The 23,822-nt window shown below is 37.3% G+C and overlaps 1 protein-coding gene across 2 annotated transcripts; it reads right to left on the bottom strand.

Moving 5' to 3' along the window:
- Nucleotides 1-6,069: 6,069 nt before the first annotated feature.
- ARL5A (ARF like GTPase 5A) lies at nucleotides 6,070-23,502 on the bottom strand. Of its 2 annotated transcripts, XM_070942611.1 has the most exons (6): nucleotides 22,949-23,502; nucleotides 15,212-15,272; nucleotides 13,482-13,629; nucleotides 12,057-12,140; nucleotides 10,597-10,748; nucleotides 6,070-6,591 (listed from the first exon to the last, which is right to left on the bottom strand). In XM_070942611.1, exons 1-6 carry the CDS (start codon nucleotides 22,992-22,994, stop codon nucleotides 6,543-6,545), a joined length of 540 nt encoding a protein of 179 aa, XP_070798712.1. In that variant the 5' UTR covers nucleotides 22,995-23,502; the 3' UTR covers nucleotides 6,070-6,542. The 2 variants fall into 2 exon arrangements, with proteins under 2 accessions (XP_070798712.1, XP_070798795.1); XM_070942694.1 differs by lacking the exon at nucleotides 12,057-12,140.
- Between the last annotated feature and the right edge of the window lie 320 nt (nucleotides 23,503-23,822).

The following is a 23,822-nucleotide window of genomic DNA, read 5'->3' as shown; positions in this document are numbered from 1 at the left end:
TGTTACACTGGAAATAGTTTGTCATGTATTCCTTATCTGGCATTTGCAGAATTCTGAGTATAAGAGATGACAATTAACAACATTTGGGAAGTGCAGTGGGGCTTTCTGTTTGTAACACAGTTGCTAGGTGAATCTGGCTTCCCCATTGTTTTGCTTGTCAGAAGATCGCAAAGTGTGATCCCCTGATCCCGGGACACTGCAACCGTCATAAATACGAGTCAGTGTCCAAGCACCTGAAATTTGATTGTGACCATTGGGATGCTGCAATGGTCATAAGTGTGAAAAATGGTCATAAGTCACTTTTTTCAGTGCCGTTGTAACTTTGAACGGTCACTAAATGAACTTTTGTAAATTGAGGACTACTTGTATATCAAAGAAAAATGAATGGGTCAAGACGATAACTAAGCAAGTCACAGCTGGATAGAATAAAGAGGTCTACAAATGAGAGGTGAGACATTTAAAGAATTGCAATGTGTGAAGCAGAAGCAAGAACAGTTTACAAAGAGAAAGGAGTAAAGGCGTAGGCATATGTTAAAATAAGCTGTATTTTCTAATTTTTCTTGCATTGTGTCTGAATTTTTTTCTTTTTCTGTGTTTTCCACAAGGTGGCTTACATGAAAGTGAAGAGTGTAATGTGTGTTGTCGGATTTATGTGGTCACACACACCCTCCAGCCATCTAAAGTGACTCTGGGTCCAAGAACTTAAGAAAATAATTAAAACAGTTCATAAACCCGTAAAACAATATAGCTAAAAGAAGACAAGAAGGAAGATACTGTATTTACACACAGTATAACCACAGTAAGGGTCCCAGCCAATGTTTTGCTCATTCTGAATAATCTGAAGGTTGGTGAAATGTTGTGGCCAATACAATATAGTTCTTCTGATGCTGTTATACAATCAAATGATCATTATTTATAGCAGGAGTGTCATGCATCATGTACGCCAAGACAGCTGCTGTAGTTTTTATCACAAAAGGTTTCCATACTTCATGTTTAGAAGCAGTATCAACAACAGGATCAGCTGTGTTATACAGCATATTAGTTTTATCGTGTGAGCTCATCATTCATTTATGAGGAAAAATGATGCCTGGCTTAAGGTTATAGTCAAAAGGTTACAAATAGCCCGAGTGTGGCATTTTTTTTTTTTCCATGCAGGCAAACATTGGTCACATTTATCTGACAGAGCCACATAATTATTCACAGATATCCTAATCCAGTAAATATGATCTGCTTTCAGCAGGACAATTATAATTTGCTGCAACATTTGGTGGTACAACATCCTATCCATCAACATTTGAGTAAGAATAGCTTTCAGTTTCGGTCTTCATTAAGATCATAGACCCAACATAAATGTTTGGGCTACAATCAGTGGTGGGTTGCCCCCGGTTCGCACCGGTTCTATAGAACTGGTAGTAAAACCGGCGGGAGGCTCCGTCCACAGACCCCAACTTCATCAAAACGCTTCTGCGCATGCGCAGAAGAGTGCACATGCACGCAAGCAAACTGAGTGAATGCGCAGAAGAGTGCACGCGCACACGAGCGAACTGAGCGCACATGTGCGGTCCCGCTGTGAACCGGTAGTAAAGGTAAGTAGAACCCACCCCTGGTTACAATCATTAGGAAGAAACGTAAAAAAGTGACACGGATAAAAGCTAAAAATTTAAAGATGCAAATGATGGAAGATTAAAAAATGAGTATCTCTAAAAACAATTATACAGTGTGCAAAATAATAAGCTAAATATTTATGAGACTAAGATAAGAATTACTTTATAAAAATGGTAATCTACGAAAATGAGATGGGAGTATTAGTAAGATAGAGGGAAGCACGTATGTATATAATAGGAGACACTATGCAAGTAGTCCTTGACTTACAAGAGGTCATTTAATGACCATTCAAAATTATAACAGTGCTGAAAAAAGTGGCTTAAGTTATGACCGGTTTTCACACTTATGACCATTGCAGCATCCGCATGGTCACGTGATCAAAATTTGGATGTTTGGCAACTGACTCATATTTATGACAGCTGCAGTGTCCCACGGTCATGTGATCCACTTTTGCAACCTTCTGACAAGCAAGGTCAATGAGGAAGCCAGATTCAGTTAACAACCAGGTTCCTAATTTAACAACTGCAGGGTTGTTGCCAACTGTGGCAAGAAATGGGAAAAAATTCACTTAACAATTGTTTCACTTAGCAATGGAAAATTTGGACTCAATTGACTCAAGTCAAGCACTACCTGTATCTAATATGGCAAAGTAGGTAAGACATTGAGTCTACTTCAGGGGTATCGAACTCGATTTCATTGAGGGCCGCATTAGGGTTGTTTGACTTTGGGGGCCTGGGGTGGGCGTGGCCAGCATGACATCACTTGTCAGGGGCACCTGTGGTGGCCCGAGTGCTCTGTCAGCAAAAATGGGCTCCTGGGCCGTTTTCAGCCACGATGGCCTCCTGAAAGCAAAAACTGAGCTCGGGGGGGTGGGGGCGCATGCACCCATCCCCCGAGCTTTGTTTTCACTGGCAGAGGTCTGGAGGCCATTGCAGCCAAAAATGGAACCTGGGACAGCTGCGGGCAGCCCTCCCGAGCTCCATTTTCACTGGCAGAGGCACTGCGGGCTGGACCTTTGCTGTTTCCAGGGCAGTCCCGTGGGCCAGATCTAAGCACCCAGCAGGCCAGATTGAGTTTGACACCCCAGTTTACTTTATAAATATTGAGTATCAAGCACAAGTGAATATCCCATTGATTTTGGGTGTTGATGTCCAAAACTTTCATTTTTATCCTGCCTTTATTATTGTTTATAAATATCTCCAGGCAGCAAACATACTGATTACTCCTTAAAAATTAAAAATAAAAATAAACTTAATGCAGAATTTGAGAAGTATTCATTTCTCTCTCGCCTAACATTTAGTTTTCCCTCTTTTAACGTTCCAGCTTTGCTATAAATTTTTGTGATTCTTTATAAAAAGGACTAAAATAAAAACCACTAGTTGTAATAGTCAGGGTAGTGTGTTTCTTTTGAGCAGCAGCAGCAGCTTCTATTGTACTTTGGAAACAACATGCAGTCTATTAATCATTCACCAAGGATCATTATCATGTGTATTACATAGCAGTTTACGTAGCCATTGATTGTATGATTCATCATCGCCATCCCCAAGTGAACTTTATCACTGCCACAGAGCAAGTTTAACGTACTACTGTTTCATACTTCTTTCTTTATAACAATATAACTTCCCAAATAGTAAGAGTTACTAAGCATATTAAGCTCCGCAAGTCCGACAAATCTGTCATCAATAGTTGGCATTTATGTGGGCTGCTTTGCAGGCTGGTTTTACAGATAAGAGAGACTATATTTATCTTTCTAGTAATCCTTTATTTACAAAATTTACACATTAAGTAGGCATTACATATAGGCACAGAAGCAAGCATGCAGCCAGGGCTAATTTTAAAAACAAAGGAACCCCAAAATGATAATTCTTTCATCAACCTAAATCTAGAAACTAGTTATGTTCAGCTTGTCTTGAGTATATTATCCTGATCTGCTTCTTCCACTCTACAGATTAACATCAACCAACATCATTCACAGGTCCTATGGAAGCACAGGACACTTTTATCCTTCCCTCTTAAAAATAGGTGTTGTCTATACCTGATCACAAAACGTGCACACAGCAATGTATGCTTTTCTCGTATATATGTACAGAAATTTTATTGTAATAAGCACGCACAAATCCTCTTGATAAAAAATCAAAAGTAGGAATGACACCCAAAGTCTCCCAACACATTTTAGAGGAATGGCAGTAACAGTTCAATTTGAAATTAATGCTTTCACATAGCTGTATGTATATAAAAATATACATGAAAACAAAAATGGCCTTTAGCTTTAAAGAACTGATTGATAATGTCTTGCTCTAAAATAAGATTAATTATCCAAAGGCTTTGTATTAAGCTTTCTTCTAACCCCTTTTCAGTGTATCCAACTGCCCGTAGCTAGTTGATTCGAAGCTGAAATAAAGTTGCAAAAGCATCATTTTTGTTAATGCTAAGAGTCAGTCAAGAATCAGAGCTGGACTCTGTGGGTTTCTATGCTTTCAATTTTATTGAAGTCACTGAAAACAGAGGGTAAGTCACCCTTCTCACAACCATCTGCCATTTTATTCTTAGGCTGAGAGTCAAGATAAAAATGTCGGAAGGAAATTGGTTTTTTTTAATCTAGAGAAACCCATCCTGTTTGGGAACTCATGCACTCTCATTCATACTTGTTAAAGTTAGTATGAGTACTTTGGTAACTTGGATATAGTCAAAAGGTTTATGAATTCTAGTTCAATTTTAACTATAATTATGTTTATGTTGAAACATAATTTTTCTCAGGGCATTCATCCGATGACAGGTGATTTTTTTTAAAAAAAATATTATGAATAGGAATCAAAGGAACAACTTACAAGAAGTTTAAATATTTGTTTATGCCACTTAAAAAAACATCTCCACAGCACTCTTGATTTCAAAGTTAAGAGTTATTTCAAAACCAGTTTGTGGTAAAACATTTTTTTTTTAAATTGTGTGCCTTTTTTTTTTCTCCTGCCAAATACTGATATGTAGTTTAATGGCACTGCTAATTTTAAGAACGTCTCCAATCAGAAAAACTGATGAGCTGTTGTACAAAGCAGCCAGTGTATTGAATTCCAATCATTTAAATTGCTTTGATCCAACTTGAAATATACAGACCAAGTTATACTTAATGCCTGATTTTTTTAAAAAAAAGGAGGGGGCGTTTAGTTTATCTGATACTAAGGATACACTTGTTTCTAAATAACCCCCTAAGCCTGGAAAGAATGCTAACACAACATTCAGAAGACTAAAATAATTTGTATTTTCCTATACCAGGCACCAACTTATTCCCCTATCCACCTTTACAATCATTGCAGCATAAAGTAACAGGAAAATTAGTTTATTCATATTTTAATGCACTTCAAGTTTTGAAACAGGGAAGATATAAAACTGGAAAACTGCTTTGTAGGGTCCATGCATTTAGTTTAAATTTTCAATTTAAGGAGCAGATGAATAAAGTCATATAAATGTGTGTGCACGTGACACGGATACATAGTTGGGATGTTCCTAGAGAATCTGAAAAGCAAATGGCTCAATTAATATGCTACTAATATAGCTATTTATATTCTAGTCTTTGCCCCCTATAAAGTAGCAATGGAATTGATCAAAACGTAGCTGATCTTATCTATTAAATCAATAAGACTGGTCAAGATTTCTCATTCAAGTGACTTTAAGTGCAACTTAGTGTAATTACAAATTTCTGTTCATTTTAGGTGATCACATAAAGAGCATGTCAACAATTTCTCCAGAAGAAACTCCCAAGTTTATACGTATTCTGTGAAATTCCTAATTAGTCTATTTCTTTTAGATTAAACCCACTTTTAATGTCAACAAATGGGAATGTTCTATGCATACCACCAAGTATAAAGATGTTTTTGAACCACAGTGCATATTTCAGGTAACTCAAATGTTCTATTTGAAGCAATGCTTATCTCAGCAAATGCAATCGAAGTGTAAACTTCTAAATAATAATACATTGAATCTTAATTCTTTTGTGGTTGTTTTAAACTGCAGGATATACATAAAATAATACATAACCTGTATTTTTGTCTCGGTTGCTTTTGAGTAGTACAGAAAGGATAATGATATACTAGCAGCATCCCCCCACCACACCGCCTTTTTTAATAAACCATTACAAATTCAAATAGTTTGACCCCAAACCTACTGCCACAGTGTGATACAAAACATTCCATGCACAGGGTTTTGATGACCTGGTTGAACATTCTCAGAATCCTGTCCAACTAGCAGCCCCCTCCTATGTATCCCAAAGCTTGCTACAGCTTCACCAAAGTTCTGGTGAAGATTGAGAGGAGTTAGAAAGTAGATAAAGAATTTGTCCTGACAGAACCTGCTCAGTGTCAGACAAAAAAGATTGGCTGTAACACATGGAACTCAAATAGGTCCAAAGTGGCTCAAATCACATACTGCCACTTAAGGAGTACTATGGACAGAATTAATGATATTAATCAATTTGCTCAACAGATTTTAATCAAGCTTAACATGAGGTATAATTACATAAAACATATAGTTCACATATAGGAACATTTTTGCACTTCTGAAACGCATCCCAGTCGGTTTCAATACTAGACAGTCAGTACCTGTACCACTGATTTTCTTTTCTGATTTGTGGAAATAATAAAGTCAGCATTTCAATTTAGTGAGTTAGACTTGAATAATAAAAAGTAAAAGTTAAAATTCTTTCCTTGTATTTGATCTCCGCACATTATTTCTTGATAAAAGAAAGGCCAACCACAGTATTTAAATGTCAGTTCAAAGAAATCATCGAAGAAAGTCAAGGCTGAATTTCCAATTTGTTTTTTCTTGTTTGAAATCTCTTAGGTAGCAAAAGAAAAAGTCATCTTGTTTTTATAAATATACAGAAGCCAATAATTCACAGCCAAATAGCCAGTTCTCTTTTGTACAATGTCTGTGCAGAGTTAGAATCATCTGATTTTAAGTCTTGACATCATCCATTCAAGTCCTTGGCATAATCTGGAAAAAAAAATTAAAGAAAAATATAACTTCATTAATACAGATCGTTTGTGACAAACTCCAAATCACAGCTATGGTTTTTTTTTGTTTTTGTTTTTTTGATATACTAGGGCTCCCATTCTCAGAACTTTACAAAATATATGGAAATCATATGAACTTCACTGAAGTAATGTGCTATAGCTCGTGACACTTTTCATTTTGAAATTCAGGAACAGATCTGAGTTCTTGTTTCTGGTAGGGAAATGTGGTTTAACTGCCTCCAAAAGAAAACAATGTCGCACCAAAGTTTCAGCCCCAGTTGTGGTTGACAGTGGGGCGTGATTTTTCTTCCTCCAATTTAAAGGGGAAATCTGAAATTGACCAATCAGTCTTCCTAATGAGCTAGTTACAGAAACAGATATTTCTCTGATGGGAGCAACAGGGACGAGGGGTCTTTCATCAAGTTCGTAGCTCTGATGCAACCTAAATTTAGGGCCACTAGAATTGACCTTATTTATTTCTAATGCAATTTTTGGATTATAATTTATTCTTCAATTAGAGAGAGACTTTCTTAGATACAAGTAAGTATTTTTCTTTGGTGATTTTCATTAATTCTGGGATTGTACGGTAATATTTAGAAACGACTTGAGAATTTGACTGATTTTTTGCTTCCCTCACAAAAAGCTGAGAACTAAAGACATTAAAATATTTAAGTGGAAAAAAATAACTTTTCTTTTTTAAAGAGAGAATAGAAACAAACTCTTGTTGTGGGGAAGCTGACTTGTTTACATTATCAAATGTAAAACTAAATTTTGAAGGTCAATTATCATAGCACAATATGATTACTCTAAAGGAAATATTTGATTTATGGACCTGTGAAGTGCTTGAACTTTTTAATTCTTTACTGGAACCAGAAGTTACTACTGGTGATCAGCAAATCCCTCTGGAGAAAACTGAGGTGGATTTATTGGATTTACAAAGGCAATGGATGATCATTCAAAAACTGAGAATCTTACTGTAGGTTACCATTTCAAACTGAAATGTAAGAAATTTAATTGTAGTTATTTCATGGAAACTACAGATTATAAGAATTTCGGGAGAATTTTTGGACTTTTTGTGAGAAAGGACGTTGTCTCACCTGAACGTCCATTTTCAATGCGCTGCGAACAATTTGGATTTGAGGATTTGAGGATTAGAGTTATGTGGAATTATAGAAGTAATGTAGATTATTGTTAATTTTAAAGTAAGAACTGGATGTATTTTTTTATCTATATGTGGAACAAAGAAAGTCAGAAGCCACTCTTTTTTTCTTTACTGTTTTCTTTTCCACTTTTATCTTGCTTTGTCTCAGATATTATAGTACCTTATTGTATTTATTATTAAACTTTAAACTAAGATAGAATTTTTTTCCTTCTCTCCATCTTTTTTCCTCAGTTTTAAGGTTTAAAGAGTATTTTAATTGTATATGGGCTTTTTTTAGTGTACTGAGACATTTTGATGTTTCCCGCTATAAATTCTTTAGAAAATATATTAAATAAAAATTAAAACCCCAAATATTTTCTTGATATTACTTAGGTAACCTCTTAAGACTATATGGCAGTTAGAAGGAGCAACATTCTTAGACAGTCAGAGATACACATTGTGATCAGAATACTATATTCCATTCTCCTCGAAGTCATCTTTGAAGAGCATTTGGAATGTCAATTGCTAAAATTGTGATGGCTAAGACTGCTAATGAACACATAGTAACATGTTCAACTCATAACAATACTGAAAAATCGGTATGTTACCAACTGCTTTCTATACTCAATTTAGTAATTACCTTAAAGCCTGAGTGTAACCAAAGTTCTTTGGCTTTGCTAGTTAAAACCCAGATCCTGAAATCTTTCATGGCTTAATCTTAGTTTCTCTTGGCAATTTACCCTTTACAATTTACCTACTGCAGACCATAAAACCTTGGAAGCTCTCAATGCTCATTTTTTAAAACTGAAATTTAAACAAAACATTTCTGCCAAAGAAAAAACATACTAACCATTATGTATTTGGTGCTATCATACTGAAATATTCATAGAATCCTTGCTGCTCTCTAAACTTGGTTGTTTGTTTACAGGTATTTCATTACTCCACTAGGTAATATAATCAGTATTAGTCAGTGTGGGGTGTGCTTCTTGTGTATATACAATAACTTGTTCTGCCAGTATTGGTGGGGGTGTGGTTTCCTCCTTTTCCTTTTTTGGGCTGTGGAGAGCATTTGTGCTCATTGGCAAATTAGAAATGTTAAGTCTATCAAAAAAAAAACAACCCACGCTTACAAAGTGCTTCATTACAAAAGTAACAACCCAACCTTCCTCAAGAGGAACTGTGGAAGAACATTACTTAGAGCAGGCATGTCAAACTGGCGGCCCACGGGCCAGATGCGTCAAATGCAAGTAACGCTCACCCCAGCTCCACAAAGGCAAAAAAAAGTCATGATACGCCATGATACGTCACGTGACACGATCGAGTTTGACATCCGTGACTTAGATGAAAACAAATTCACTTCAGCAATCAGAACTCCAGAAAAAAGAAATATTGCCTAGACAACAGCTTCCAATTCACATAATTTTACAAAAATGCTTGACCGTTCAATCCACTATAGCACAACCAAAAGAAGCTACAAAAAGGGTAACACTATTATAAACATCTCAAAAACAACCAACAGACTACCGTGTTTCCCCAAAAATAAGACCCTGTCTTATATTTTTTTGAACCCTGAAATAAGCACTTGGCCTTACTGCCATGAACTCAAAAGCCCAATTGGGCTTATTATCAGGGGATGTCTTATTTTGGGGGAAACAGAGTATTACAGCCACATGATATCACCATAGTATGCCAACCATCTATTCTAAAGCCTTCCAAATTATCTTACATAACCCGAAATATCTAATAACCCATGGGAAAAAAACAGAGTCATCTTCAGCATATAATGTATAGACAGCCACTATATAGGTGAGACAGGCAAACGACTGGCAGAGCACATCCATGAACACCAAGCTGTAGTCAGAAAAAATGATGATAATTGTTACTCTCATAACACAGACAGATTTAACCATAGTTTCAGCTGGGAAACTGTGAGCAATTTAGACAAAATTGCCAGATCCAAAATTGTTAAATCCAAAACCACCAGAGAATTCCTAGAAGCTGAGCACTCAGGTAAATCAGTTGTCAATAAACACAGAAATAAACTATATTTATACATCATTCAAAACAGATGAGAAGCCAAGAAGGGAACTAAAAACATCTAGACAAGTAGAGATTAACCTCACACAAAAATTCAAGCAGAAAACAATATCCTAATCAAGGAACTACAAAGGGGAAAACCTCACTTCCAACAACACTGGCAGGGCAAGCTACTGTATATAAACAGAACAAACCTCACACTCACTAGCACTGATGATGTTACTTAGATGAGTAATGAAATATCTGCAAACAAATACAAATAGTCCTTAACTTACGACCACAATTGAGCCCAAAATTTCTGCTGCTAAGCAAGGCAGTTGTTAAGTGATTTTTACCCCATTTTGCAAATTTTTCTGCCATAGTTGTTAAATGAATCTCTGCAGTTAAGTGAATCATGTGATCATTAAGTGAATCTGGCTGCCTATGCTGATTTGTTGGAAGCCAGCTAGGAAGGTTACAAATAATGTTCAGAGGATCCTGGGACAGTGCAACTGTCATAAATACATGCCAGTTGCCAAGTGCCTGAATTTTGATCACATGACCATGAGGATGCTACAACGATTGTAAGTGTGAAAACTCGTCATAAGTCATTTTTTTCAGTGCCCTCGTAACTTCAAACATTCACTAAACAAATGGTTTTAAATTGAGGACTGTCTGTAACCAAGCTAAGATAGCACCATAGTTGAATCGAGCTAAATATATTTTCTTATATTGACGTACTTATATCTGTAGAGTTTGGCATGATCTCATTACTTTATGTAGTAGATGTTTATTAAAAAAAGTATTCACAAACAAAATACTTCTTACCCTTCGCCAGTAAGAGCGCAGCATGCCTGGATGTGCCACTGGTGATCTTTAATAGATGTTAGTTTCAGGAACTGAGAAATTTCAGCTACAGTCATGCAGTTTTTAACATCCTGTTTGTTAGCAAAGATGAGCAAGCCTGCTTTTCTCAAGTCCTATAGTAAAATATATATATTCTCCGTTTTATTTCTTTCCTGTTATACCACTAAACTATTTTATTTGTTGTTGTATTTAACACTTAAGATTTAAATTAGCACTGATTTTAAAATGCAGTAAACCAACACAAATTCTATGCAAAATCACACCAGAGCAGCCCCATGTCAAACAATCAGAATTCAACTAAAAGGTCACTTCCAGCAATTCTAAGAAATATTTACATTTAAACCTGAATGAATTTCTAAGACGGTAATGAACCATAGCTATGGAATACTGTCAAACATCTCTCTGTATATCCACACTTTTTATACAATGTAGGGATATCACTGTTCAGAGAATGTTGGTTCACAATTAGAAAATATTGTGATGTATGCAAAACCTAAATACTAACGACTTCTTAGAACAAAGGACCCTCTGTTGGTATTAAATTATTTCATATTAAATAAGGGGGAAGAGGAATGTTGGTTTCGCTGTCTATACAGCTGTTGGTTTGCAAGTATGTGGGTATGTGGATGGACAAATTTCTTACCTTTAGTGCCTTTGATTTCCTAACCGAATGTGCATATATATTCCCCACCTACATTTAAAATCTGCAAATTGATAGCAAATCTGGCATCTACCTTGTCAAAGTCATACCAACTGAATTTAATTTCCATAATACAGCATTTAAAATATGAGCGTTTAAAAATAATGCTCTTTGAATTTTGAGTCATTATAAAAAATTGTAATGCTTATAAAACCTTCCTTTCTTTCAACATAATATAATAAAAAATGAAAGAGAATCATTTGACTTTTATATGGCATTTTAGCCTAATATTCTAACATATCCTAATATGTAGGTGCTATCAAATAAATGCAATTATTTACACCATATATCACCTCTGCTACCATCTCCCAGAATACACTTACTTCACACAGACTATGCTGTTGCTGATGGTAGTTTTAATAACAAAAAGTATCATACTTTTAATTTCTCTTTAAGAAATTTGAGGCTAATATTATTTTGGAAAACATACATACTAATTTCTACAACTACATTTTATTATTTCCCTAAATAATATGCAAAATCTTTTTTTAGTTTGTAGTGAAAAAGTCAGACATAATACATATTGTACTATTCTAAAAATTGTTATTAAATCTAGAAGTTCCCCAATCGGAGGGGAGGGGGGGCAACGACGACGACATTTTTAAAATATCATTCTGGAGGTGATTACCAACATGGAAGTACAATCAGAAACCAGTCACAAAACTTAAGCATCAATCTAGGAATTGTTTCTGCTTCAGTCTAATTTTAAAAAAGTGCTTACCTCATGTGCTAACATTTTATACAATTCTTCTTTAGTTACGGAAATTCTTTCTCTGTCTGTGCTATCCACAACAACTATCACAAACTGTAAGAATCAGAGATATTTGTAAATTAAGAATGTCCATACATATTTTGAATCATAAATTAGAGAAAGATTGAAGCTGCTTCCATAAAAAAAAATTCCTTATAGAAACATTATCAATTAAGACAATTACAATATTACAAGAATTGATAATTTGAAACACTAAATGAAACTGCCCAATCCAACAGAGAGTTCTGTGTAATTTTCTAAGGAGTGTATCCAATAGGCAATTTCCATATTTTTGGCAGCTGCATTAATTAGCAGTATTCTCCTAAATATTAGAACACCATAACTACTGATCCAAATGTTCAATATAAACAAAAATTCTCAGAAAATTATTAATGCTAGCTTCGCAACCATGTTTTTAAGCAACACCCTAAGTTGTTAGTGTTTTGTTTCTATACATGCATTTTTTCTGGCAGTATCTTAATTTGTATTTCTGAATTTATTTTTTTGTTTGATGTATTCTTTAGTTCACACTGATCCCAAAGACAATGCTGCTATGAGTCTGTCGCCTTCTTCACCTAAACAGCTCCAGCCAGCTTAGCCAGCCAGTGAGGAATCTTTAGCTCTCTTCATAATGACCCTGCACTAAGGTTTCAGGACCAAATCTTTCCTGCACTATTTGAAAGATACTATACGGTTCTTCAATTGGGTAAAGCTTATAAATAGTAGAGATAATTTCATAGCAGCCTCACTTCATGGAAGGACAGGTGTCATAGTTATCTATGTCTGTGACATACAGCTCTAATGTATATGTTCCCCAAGGGTTTTCAAGAATTATAAACCAAATGAATTAGAGATACCATATATCTTGAAAAAAGATGAAAACCATCCTACTCCTCCACATGCATGCTCATAAGCACACATGTACACACATATCCTATTCTCATGGTCAGGAGGTTGTTGGTTCTGTCTCAAAATCTGCCCTATCGTTTAACAGAAAAGTGAATTCTGATTCTGATTACTGAGCTAATCTTAAAGCAAGTACTTTCCCTCCAAAATATATTTTAAATGAGGTATATAAATTTCTTGGAAAAAGTGGGATTGTTAATTCTAAAAATAGGCACTTTTAATAGGTACTTTAAATTAATAGGCTAATTTAAGTAAATAAAATTATTCTGTTTCATTTTAAAATCAACAAAGCAAATTATTGATTCATATCTTTAAAAGTTTTATATGAAATGACCCACAGCAATGTTTGAGAGCCACCATACCTGGGGTAAAAATATCCAAACAACTATTACAAGGCAGCGAAGAAACTATCAAAGGTTGTCTGGATTTCTGGATTTCAGATATGGTGCCCCTACTTCTAAGATTTCCCTATAGGAATTATGCTCTTACCTCAGTATTTGTATAATATGTGTTCCATGATGATCGAAGAGATTCTTGGCCTCCAATATCCCACATAAGAAAACGTGTATTATTAACTACAATCTCTTCCACATTGCTACCTATTGTTGGGGAAGTATGCACTACTTCATTCATAGAACTGTAAAAGAAAAAAAAATACATTTCATTCTACTCTAAATTAATAAAAATAATTATATTACCAAATATGATTATGTGCAAAACTTAAAATTTTCTGCTGGGGAACACTAAACACTTGAATGATGCTGAAATTTTCAGTTTTTTTCCTGTTTATTTGAAGAAATATTTTCTTATTTTCTTTATAATTTTAATATGTAAAGCTTCATTTAGGGTTTACATTATAATTTAACCTTTCCTACCTTGAACTTACAAGAAATCATGAGGTTCTGGAGGGGGCAGCAAAAGGTCTGAAACAATGATCGAGTTAACTCATTATTTTAGAGAACCTGGCATATACTGTAATCAATAGTTTTTAGCAATAAGGAGAATACTGCAAGATATGTGTAAAGAACGCCTTTTTTGAGATCTTAAAATAAACTCTGCACACCAATACAAATTTAGGCCACTGTTTAATTACAAAATGTCACCATAGTACACTACAACACTGTTCACAATTCTTCACAAAGACATACTAAAGGAAGATGTAACGAAACTGCAGTATCAAAATAAAATGATATGTCATGGAGAAACATTTGTAGTATTACAAATGTCTATAATTCTGGTTGTCACATTTGAACTAAGGCAGTGAAATAGAAGGGCAACTTTTCTAAGCCCCAAATCCTGTTCGTGAGAACAAACACTCTGATAACAGAGAATATACAGCAAAAAACATTGTTATTCTGTTATTATATTTTGAAGGGAAGCAGCAAACAGTCCAATAGGGCAGAGAACAATATTGCCAGAAGTCCAACAAAAATTGAATATATTAAAATTTGTCCATTATGTATGAAATTTGCTGATGTCCAGTAAAACATAAATAATAGGATGGTAGTATATAAAATTATGAATATGAATAGACAGAAATGGAAAGGTGCCATTATCCAAAATCCTGATGTATTTAAAGAAACTGGACAATATTATGTTCAATAAAATCTTCTCTCTCAACCCCTCACAGGGTTGTTTTGTGAGGAAATAAGAGGAGGAAGGTATGTTGGGATATGTTCACTGGCTTGAGTTATTTGTAAAAATAATAAAGGTGGGATATAAATACAAATATACATACATACATACCGTATTTTTCGCTCCATAAGATGCACCTTTTTTCCTTCCAAAAGTGGGTGTGCATCTGTCACCCAATATTCATGGGTGACAGATGCACAGCAGCGGTGAATGGCAGCAGCAATCCCAGCCGCCTCGAACAGCTGATCAGTGGTATTCCAGGAGGACGATCCAACCGCCAATCAGCTGCTCGGAGGTGAAGGCTCCAGCGTTCTCCGGCGGAGGCAGCAGACACAGAGGAGGCAGGCTGTTTGCTGCAAGGACACTAGCCAGATGAATACCGCATGGACGCTGGGAGGCAGAGACAGATTTTTTTTTTCTTGTTTTCCTCCTCTAAACCTAGGTACATCTTATGGTCAGGAGCATCTTATGGAGCGAAAAATACAGTACATACATACAGAGATTTCAGCCTATTGCTGTCAAGAGCAGCATTTTAAATCAACAAGGCAATTCAAATCACTTGTTCATGTTAACTTTATACTTACAACTGATAAAGAATAGTAGTTTTTCCAGCATTATCAAGCCCAACTATTATCACTTTGTGCTCTGCAATGAAAAAAAGAAAAAGAAAAAAGAATGGTTGAGCATATAGTCATGTTTCATGCCTCACACATCCTTGCTACTGGCAAAACTACCTGAAGCTGATGGGAAATGCAACCCAAAGTATCTGGAGGTCACTAGGTTGCCTATTTCTAGTCACACATTCACTGATTCTATGATCACCCATTTCAATTGTTCTTACTGTGAACTGTACAGATAATCCTTGACTTATAACTGTAATGGAGTCTGCCCATTATGGTCATAAAGGTGTTGTCTGAGCTTGGCTGTTTTCTAGCACTGGTGTTACCTAGTTTGATAATGTTAAGGCCTGCAAGTTCAAAGATCATTTGAGCATTTTTTTATTTTCAACTTTATTCTTTTCAAAATATATTCCACCCATTGTTATTATGAACTTTAATTTACTTTCTAAAGTTATTCTTCACATATCAAATCATATTCTGGTATATAAAAACCAGTAGTATGGTATAAAAATTAGACAAGTAGGCAAATGTATAAATTACAAACCTTGTCAGTGTAATATTATTCAACCAAAATTTAGCACTACAAAAAACCCCAGTCTTGGATTCCCATACCACTTCTGTAGCATCCCCAAAAAGTTTTACAACTTCCTTTTTAATTTTAGATTAAAGGAGTTGGTTGTGACACCAGAATTTACACAAATTCTAGTTGTTATTAACGATGATTTATGGTACTGTTTGTAACATTTATTTTATTCATTTATTTTATTAAACTTGTATGCCGCCCTCTTTCCCAAAGGACTCAGGGCGGCTCACAACGATAAAAAACACATAAAATTCAGTATTCAAATATAAAAACCAATACAATCCTCTTTAAAAACTCCTTCAGTCCAATCCTGCCAGGCCAAATAGCCATGTTTTAAGGTCACGGCGGAAAGAGTGAAGGTCAGGGGCCATCCGGAGCTCCAGGGGGAGCTGATTCCACAGAGTAGGCGCGCCCACAGAGAAGGCCCGCTCCCTGGGAGTCGCTAGCCGACACTGTCTGGCCAACGGGACCCCAAGGAGGCCCTCCCTGTGAGAGCGCACCGGGCGATGGGGAGCTGTCGCTGGCCGCAGATGGTCCGCCAGGTACCCCGGGCCTAAGCCATGTAGGACTTTATAGGTAATTACCAGCACCTTGAATCTCACCCAGAAGGCAACCAGTAGCAGGTCCCGCAGGAGGGGTGTAACATGAGTGTCAGGACACTCCCATCACTACCCACGCAGCTACATTCTGCACCAGCTGAAGTCTCCGGGTGGTCTTCAAGGGCAGCACCATGTAGAGAGCATTGCAGTAGTCGATCCAGGAGATGACAAGCGCATGAGTGACTGTGCACAAGTCATCACAGTCCAGGTAAGGGCGCAACTGGCGCACCAGACAAATCTGAGCAAATGCCCCCCTGGTTACGGTCGTAACATGGTCGTCCAGAGTCAACCATGAGTCCAGGAGGACGCCTAGATTGCACGCTCTTTCTACAGGGGGCAACACCTCACCCCCTATAGCCAACGATGGAATATTCTCCTGGAACTAAGATGCCGGTATCCACAGCCACTCCGTCTTGGCAGGGTTGAGCTGAAGCCTGTTCCTCCCCATCCAGAGCCGCACTGCTTCCAGGCACCGAGACATCACGTTGAGGGCATCACTGGGCTGATTCGGGGTAGATATAAAAAGTTGGGTATCATCAGCATACTGATGATACCCCACCCCGAAACCACGGATGATCTCCCCCAGCGGCTTCATATATATGTTGAACAGAAGGGGAGAGAGGACCGACCCCGACACGTGAGGGACCTCGGGGCCGACCTCTGTCCCCGCCAACACCGCTTGCCCAGAGAGGTAGTAGAACCACCGTAAAACAGGGCCTCCCACTCCCAACCCCTCAAGACGCCGCAGCAGGATACCATGGTCGATGGTATCAAAAGCCGCCGAGAGATCTAATAGGACCAGGACAGAGGAATAACCCTTGTCCCGAGCCCTCCAGAGATCATCCACCAGCGCAACCAATGCCGTCTCCATGCTGTATCTGGGCCTGAAAACCGACTGGTACGGGTCCAGATATATTGCTTCATCCAGGGCCAACGGGTGCTGACGTGCCACCACGCTCTCAACAACCTTCGCAATAAAGTGAAGGTTGGAGACAGGACAGAAATTATTCAAAATAGCTGGTACTGAAACATGGTACTATTTCCATGTTTTGGAAATTTTCTGGTTTTACTATACGGCATCAAGATTAACCACTATTTCAGATTTGGAAATAACACTAATTTAAAAAAGAAATATTCCACATTTGACTGACAAAGATAGTAGTAACAAAGCCTGAGAGTTACTGTGGTTTCATAGTACTGAACCATAATTCAATGCGATATTCAAATTAAACTAATAGTAACACATCACTAGTTCATTTATGTTGATTGTTCATAGAAAGTGTTAGGGCAGATATTCAAATAACATTGTTTTATCTATGGAGCCTCAATTCTCTCCTCACAATGTGAACTGAGAATTCAACCTAAAAAACACATAATAAGTGTCTTTTCTACCAAGCATACAATTTTTTAGATATTCAGATGAATTTTCTACTGAGGTTCCCTTAATGTTAGAATTCTTTAAAACATTAAATTAAAATCAACTACATTGGGGTTGTTGTTGTTGTTTTTGCTTTAAATAGAGAATATAAGAAAAAAAATCTATATTTTTTTATAAGTGGAAGTATTAACTTCAAATAGGACTCATATTAAAAGTTTTTTTATTATATATATTCCATTCAAACTGAACAATAATTCAAAGGTTAGATTAAATAAAAGTTTTTAATATATTTGAAACAGAAAATTTTCTCTCACATGTTTCAGTTAACTACTTTCTTCTGACAAATCCATTATAGGCAGAATTATATCAGACAACTACTTTTTCACCAACTGCACAATGCAGAAAGAGGCAATTCAAATGTAATATTATTTCCATGCATTTGTTTACACTTCTTTTTTATATGTGAAAGACACCACTGTAGCGGCCTAGGATGAATTTGTTAGTATAAGTAGTCCTTGACTTACAACAGTTCATTATTGACCATTTAAAGTTACAACTGCACCAAAAAAATGACTTATGACCATTTTTCACACTTATAATTTGTTGTAGCATCTCCAAAGGCATGTATTCAAAATTTGGATACTTGGTAACTAACTCATATTTATGACAGTTTTCATGTCATGTGATTTGCTTAACAACTGTGGCAAGAAAGGTTGTAAAATGGGGCAAAAATCATTTAACAAGTGTCCCACTTAGTAATAGAAATCTTGGCTCAATTGTGGCTGTAGGTGGAGGACCAACTGTTATTGATCTCCCAAGATATAACAAGCAGCACTTTGCTTCAAATTGAGTCTATAAATCAGCGAAAGACAGTGCGCACACTGCTATTCCATCTTTCCCCATTCCCAACTCAAATCAAGGAGCATCCTTCTCCTCTCCCAACAAGGGCCCCCTTGAAAAAAACACAAGCACCAACACTTGAATGGTACATACCTAGAAAAAGCATATTGACCAAATCATTGGACTTTTGCTTGTTTTTGTATGGCCCTTGGTTTCTGAACTTGTGTTAAACAAGAAAACAGTGGCTAGAATTAGTAGAATTGACTTAATTACTGTTTTTTTCCATATGAAATCATCTTAAATTTTCTCAAACAATTGATGAAAAAGGCCTAAACATTTAGTTAAGTATTAAATAGGTTCTTTTTTAAAAAAATGCCAGCTTGCTGGGTATTTCCTTATCATTTGTGGTTATCCCTGTCCAAACAAGGATATGCAATTATAGTGATCCTGCTTTACTATTTGTATTATTTGATAATATAGGGGTTGGTTTCTGAAAACAGACAAGATATTTCAACTTGTATAAAATATGGTTATCAGATACTTTTGCCTCAGGCATTGTGATTTGATTTCATTTTATTTCTAAGCCCTATTCATGTTCCTACTAGAATTAACTTAAAACTTACTTGGCAGAAAGTAAATGCATCTTATTCCATATGTATCTACCCAAGATAAAGGCTTTCTTTCAAATGTCTTGGGCTTATCTCTCTACATAGCTTTATTGGTGCCCATATTATTACTTTTTGGTACTAGATTAATATTTCTATCTCCACAGACATTTTTATAACCAGATTTTGGCAGCATTGTATTTTTTAGCTTGGTATTAAATGGTAAAGATGTAGTAGTGGTATTGTGTTTATTATAATATTTTGATGAATGTTAGATTCTGTTTTATGCAGTACACAATTTTATTTACTTAGTAATAATATAGTATTAAGTAATACTTATAATAAGTAATACTTATAGTAATTTTACTGTATTTTGTTTTGAGTTTTATTGTGTTATCTTGGAGAAGATTATTAAGAGTCAACACTAACTTGATGACACATAATTGGTCATAATTTAATTTCGGTGATATATCTAAATAATTATTCAATAGTTTTTCATTCTAATAATGGAATTACTATAATGCAGAAGTGCAGATCAGCTGTTATATTACATTTAAAAGCAATCAAAGTAGTTACTGCATGACTGACCACACATGTGTAATAACCACATGAACTAATTTCTCTCAAATAATAATTAACTCCTAAGGGAAAGAAACAATGGCAAAGCAATGACACAGGATGCTTAATTAAAGACTAAAGTTAAAATTTTGCAGAAAATTTTCTTCTGCAAGATCCAAACATTTGACTATTTCCTTTTAACTCTAAGTGAAACTCAAGGAGTCACTGGTCTTTGTGTGCATGGCAATATAAAACATTTTATTTGCAGAGATAGTCCTCAATTTACAACCACAATGGAACCTAGAATTTTGATCATAAGTCATTGCAGTTGAGGCACCACATGACCAGACTCAATTATAAGAGCATTTTTACAATGACCGTAAAGCGATTGCCATTTATAAAGCTAATCACATGAGCATTAGGCAAATCCATTCTTCCAAATGGGCATTTTTTGCTAGAAACTAGCAAAAATTGTGACAAATCACAATCAATTGTAAATGTGAGCCAGCTGCCAAGGATCCAAAATGTGGGGGAGCAGCAGTCATAACTTTGAGGACAGGCTGTAACTTTTGAAAAGTCCATCATAATTTTGAACGGTCATTAAACTAATTCTATATTGAAGATACTGTATATGTAACAAATTATCAGAATTTTTCTGTAAGTCTGAGAAGCATCAAAGTAATGAATGAAATAAGTCAGTCTTACAGTTTCAGGATACATACATTGCCTATCTACCCAATACACACATATAGTGGAACTCCTATTTGCCCAATTCTTCCCTATCAGTTAAGCTCCTATTATAGCATTTCAATTATTCATGGGCAGAAGCAAGAGAGCTGTATCCTCAGCTCTCAGAGTTGGTTTCAAGTGGCACCTGCTCAGATAACACAGCTCAAATCCTGCAAGAAGCAAACAGTGTTTTTCCCCCTTAAGTACATAAAAGATGGAAACAAAATAACCAAAATCAACCTCCAGAATTCTGTAGGTAAGAGTTTCTATTTACCTTTTATCTAATTCTTTTACACCCACCCTCTGAACTATTTCCATGTGTTCAAGCTTAAGTTTTCAAAGGAAATTCTATATTTGACAAACAAATGTAGCCAATATTCCTTAACAATGTTATACTACAAAATTAATTTAATACTATTCCATTATTTTTATTCTATTTTACATTTAATAAAGTCTTAATAAGTTTTTAAAGAATATAATTTCAATACATCAAAACTAAGATTCTGTAACTTTATAGAACTATTTTGTTAAACTACAAACCTGTAGCAAACCCAAATTTACTAATTTATCATAAGCTTAGTGCCCACCTAAAAAAAACCAACATTACATCACACATTCATAAATCTTTCTCCTGACATTCAATCACCACAAATTATTTTGGCGCATTTGAAAAAATATTTAACATAAGATAAAAAATACTCTGCTGAATTTGACCACAGGCCTAATAGTCCAGCAAGATGCATATTAAAAGCACACAACCAGCAAGCAAGGGTAATACCACTCTCCTCTTAACATTTTTAACAGTTTACAATATATAGTTTTCATTACTTCTCTCCTACAGATTTACCTAATCCTCCTCTGGAGTCATTCAAGATAGTGGTCATAACTATGCTTTGTGTGCTAGTGAATTCTAGGTTTAATTATGTAAACTATGAAGGAATTCTCTCTCTGTAGGTTCATATAAAGCATTAGAGAAGAGACATGTGATATCTGAAGGACTGATAAATCCACAAAAAAGTGATTAACCTATGAAGACAATCATTTATTCAATAGCCACACTGCTTACCATAAAGCTAATTGCTTTTAAACAGGAATTTATCTGTTAACATATTACTATTGCTGTTCTCCCTCAGCCTCCAGTTAATAAACCGCAATTGTGAAATACAATGTTTCTCTTTTTTTAAGCAGCTCCAAAACAGGATCCCCAACCACTTTCAGGCTTTGCTTTCAAAATGTAAGCCAACATGGGATGCAGGTTGGAGAGAGAGGTCATTATTTCAACTATGCAATGTTTCCAAGACTATAAATATGTAATCTTAAAAAATTAAGATTTTTTAAGCAGGGGACCACAATTTTAATTTAAAATTAAAAGCAGGGGACCACAAATGGTTGGCCAGGATGGTAATAACATAGTGTCATGTACTGTTACTATACTGCCTTTCCTAATAGAGTGGAACCTTGATACTCAACTGCTTTGAAACTCATCAAATTTGGTACTCAATGCATTTTGACATGAAAATTTTGTCCCGATACTCATCATTTCTTTGATACTCAATTTACAAGACGATGTTGGCTGCCTTGTGACTCACTACATTATTCCTTATGGGAAAAATGTGTTTGTACTAATCATGCCTCCCGAAACCAATGAATGATCAGTACCAAGGTACCTTGGAGGTCTTCTTATCCAACCCCCTGCTCAAGCAGGAGACCCCATACCATTCCAGACAAGTGAAAGCCCCCAGTGTTGGAGCACCCACAACTTCTGGAGGCAAGTTGTTCCACCGATAATTGTTCTGTCGGGGAATTTCCCCTTAGTTCTAGGTTGCTTCTCTTCTTGATTAGTTTCTGTTTCTTCTTGCCTGCCTTCATCAGATGCTTTGGAGAATAGGTTGACACTCCCCCCCTCTTGTTTGTGGCAGCCCCTCAAATACTGTAATACTGGTATCACGTCACCCCTAGTCCTTTTTAGACTAGGCACACACAATTCCTGAAACCATGTCCTTCATGTTTTAGACTCCAGTCCCTTAATTTATCTTTGTTGCTGTTCTCTACACTCTTTTATTAGAGTCTCGGCTATGGGGCTTTTATCTAACTCTACCTCCCCCTCCCCCCACCCTCGCCCCCAAAGTGGTGCTGGGCGTTTCCCAGACGCGTTGCAACTCCCATAATCCCATCGGCCAACAAGGCCAGGACGCGTCGGGGTAGAAGCCCAAAGCACCCCGATTGGAGGTGGTTTCCGGGACTAGACGCCGGGAACCGAACCGACCGCGCTCAAAGCGCTCTTCTCCTCCCACTCAGCCCTTGGTTTTTGTTTTTGTTTTTTTAACAGGGGTCGCCCTGGCTGCCTCACGGCCAGGTCAGCCGCCTGCCTCTCCCCTCCCCCCCCCCCCCCACGGCCTTCCTTCTCACCCTGGTGGTTAAACAGCCTCCATATCCGGGTGAAGAGGATTCCCATGCTCAAGCGGCCGAAGCTCAGGCTGCCCCCTCGGCAGCTCCCTGCGCCCCGCAATCTCGGTCTCCGCGCTCTTCCGCCCGGGCCCAGCCCGCGGCGGCTCACTGTCGGGCCCAGAGCCCCGGCAGGGCTCCGTGGCGAGGAGGAAAAGGAGACAACAGGCAGGTCGGCGCGGACTGAAGGAAGCGGTGCAGGCCCCGCGCCCTCGAGGCTGTCGTCGTGGCCGCCGCCGCCGCCGCCGTCGTGGTCACCCGCAGCAACGCAACCGCGCGCCCCTGGCCGCTCCTCACGGACATCGCCGCCGGCCTGGCCTCGCCGCAACTTCTTAAGGGCCTCCTTCTTTAGGCTTCGCTTTTCCAGGCCTACGCGGTCCTAAGGGAGAGGATAGCTGCCGTAGAATGAGCCTCGTCGGACGCCGTCCAGGAGACGGGGAAAGCGCGCGCCGGGACAATTTTACCGGCCCAGCGGGCTCTCGCCCGCCCTCCCGCGCGCGCCTCCCCTTCAGCAAATCTATGGCTTTTTGGGTTTAAGGGGGGGGAGGGAACAGATGGGAGCAAGCATTAGTAGGCGGGGCTACAGAAGGGGCGGGAGGAGAAGCACTCATTGGCGCGCGCTGAGTTCCTCGCTAACTATGTTATCAAGCGAGAAACGCTAAGCCCGTCCTGCGTTCCCGTCTTCGTTGATTGGAGGAGAAGCGTTCCTGGGCGGAGTTTGGCAAGAGGTTCATTGTATCTGTGTTTGGGGCGACTGGGGAGAGCGAGGTTGGGCTGAGCGAGTGTCGTTTAATTTAAAAAAAAAATGTGGAACTCTATTATTGTCGCCTTGTTTGGC

The sequence above is a fragment of the Pituophis catenifer genome, unplaced genomic scaffold, assembly GCF_029215685.1.
Source record: "Pituophis catenifer annectens isolate HBS135680 unplaced genomic scaffold, rPitCat1.0.hap2 SCAF_1, whole genome shotgun sequence".
NCBI lineage: Eukaryota > Metazoa > Chordata > Lepidosauria > Squamata > Colubridae > Pituophis > Pituophis catenifer.
The sequence above is the reverse complement of the archived record's forward strand: the minus strand, read 5'-3'. Positions and strand labels throughout refer to the sequence as shown.

Bases quoted from the DNA above. Each gene is read 5' to 3' on its own strand.
- ARL5A (XM_070942611.1), bottom strand. From the start codon at position 22,994: ATGGGAATCCTCTTCACCCGGATATGGAGGCTGTTTAACCACCAGG. The intron at 13,630-15,211 runs GTAAGTATAAAG...TTTCTTTTACAG, and splicing joins ACTACTATTCTTTATCAGTT to TTCTATGAATGAAGTAGTGC. The intron at 10,749-12,056 runs GTAAGCACTTTT...ATTTTACTATAG, and splicing joins ATAAAATGTTAGCACATGAG to GACTTGAGAAAAGCAGGCTT.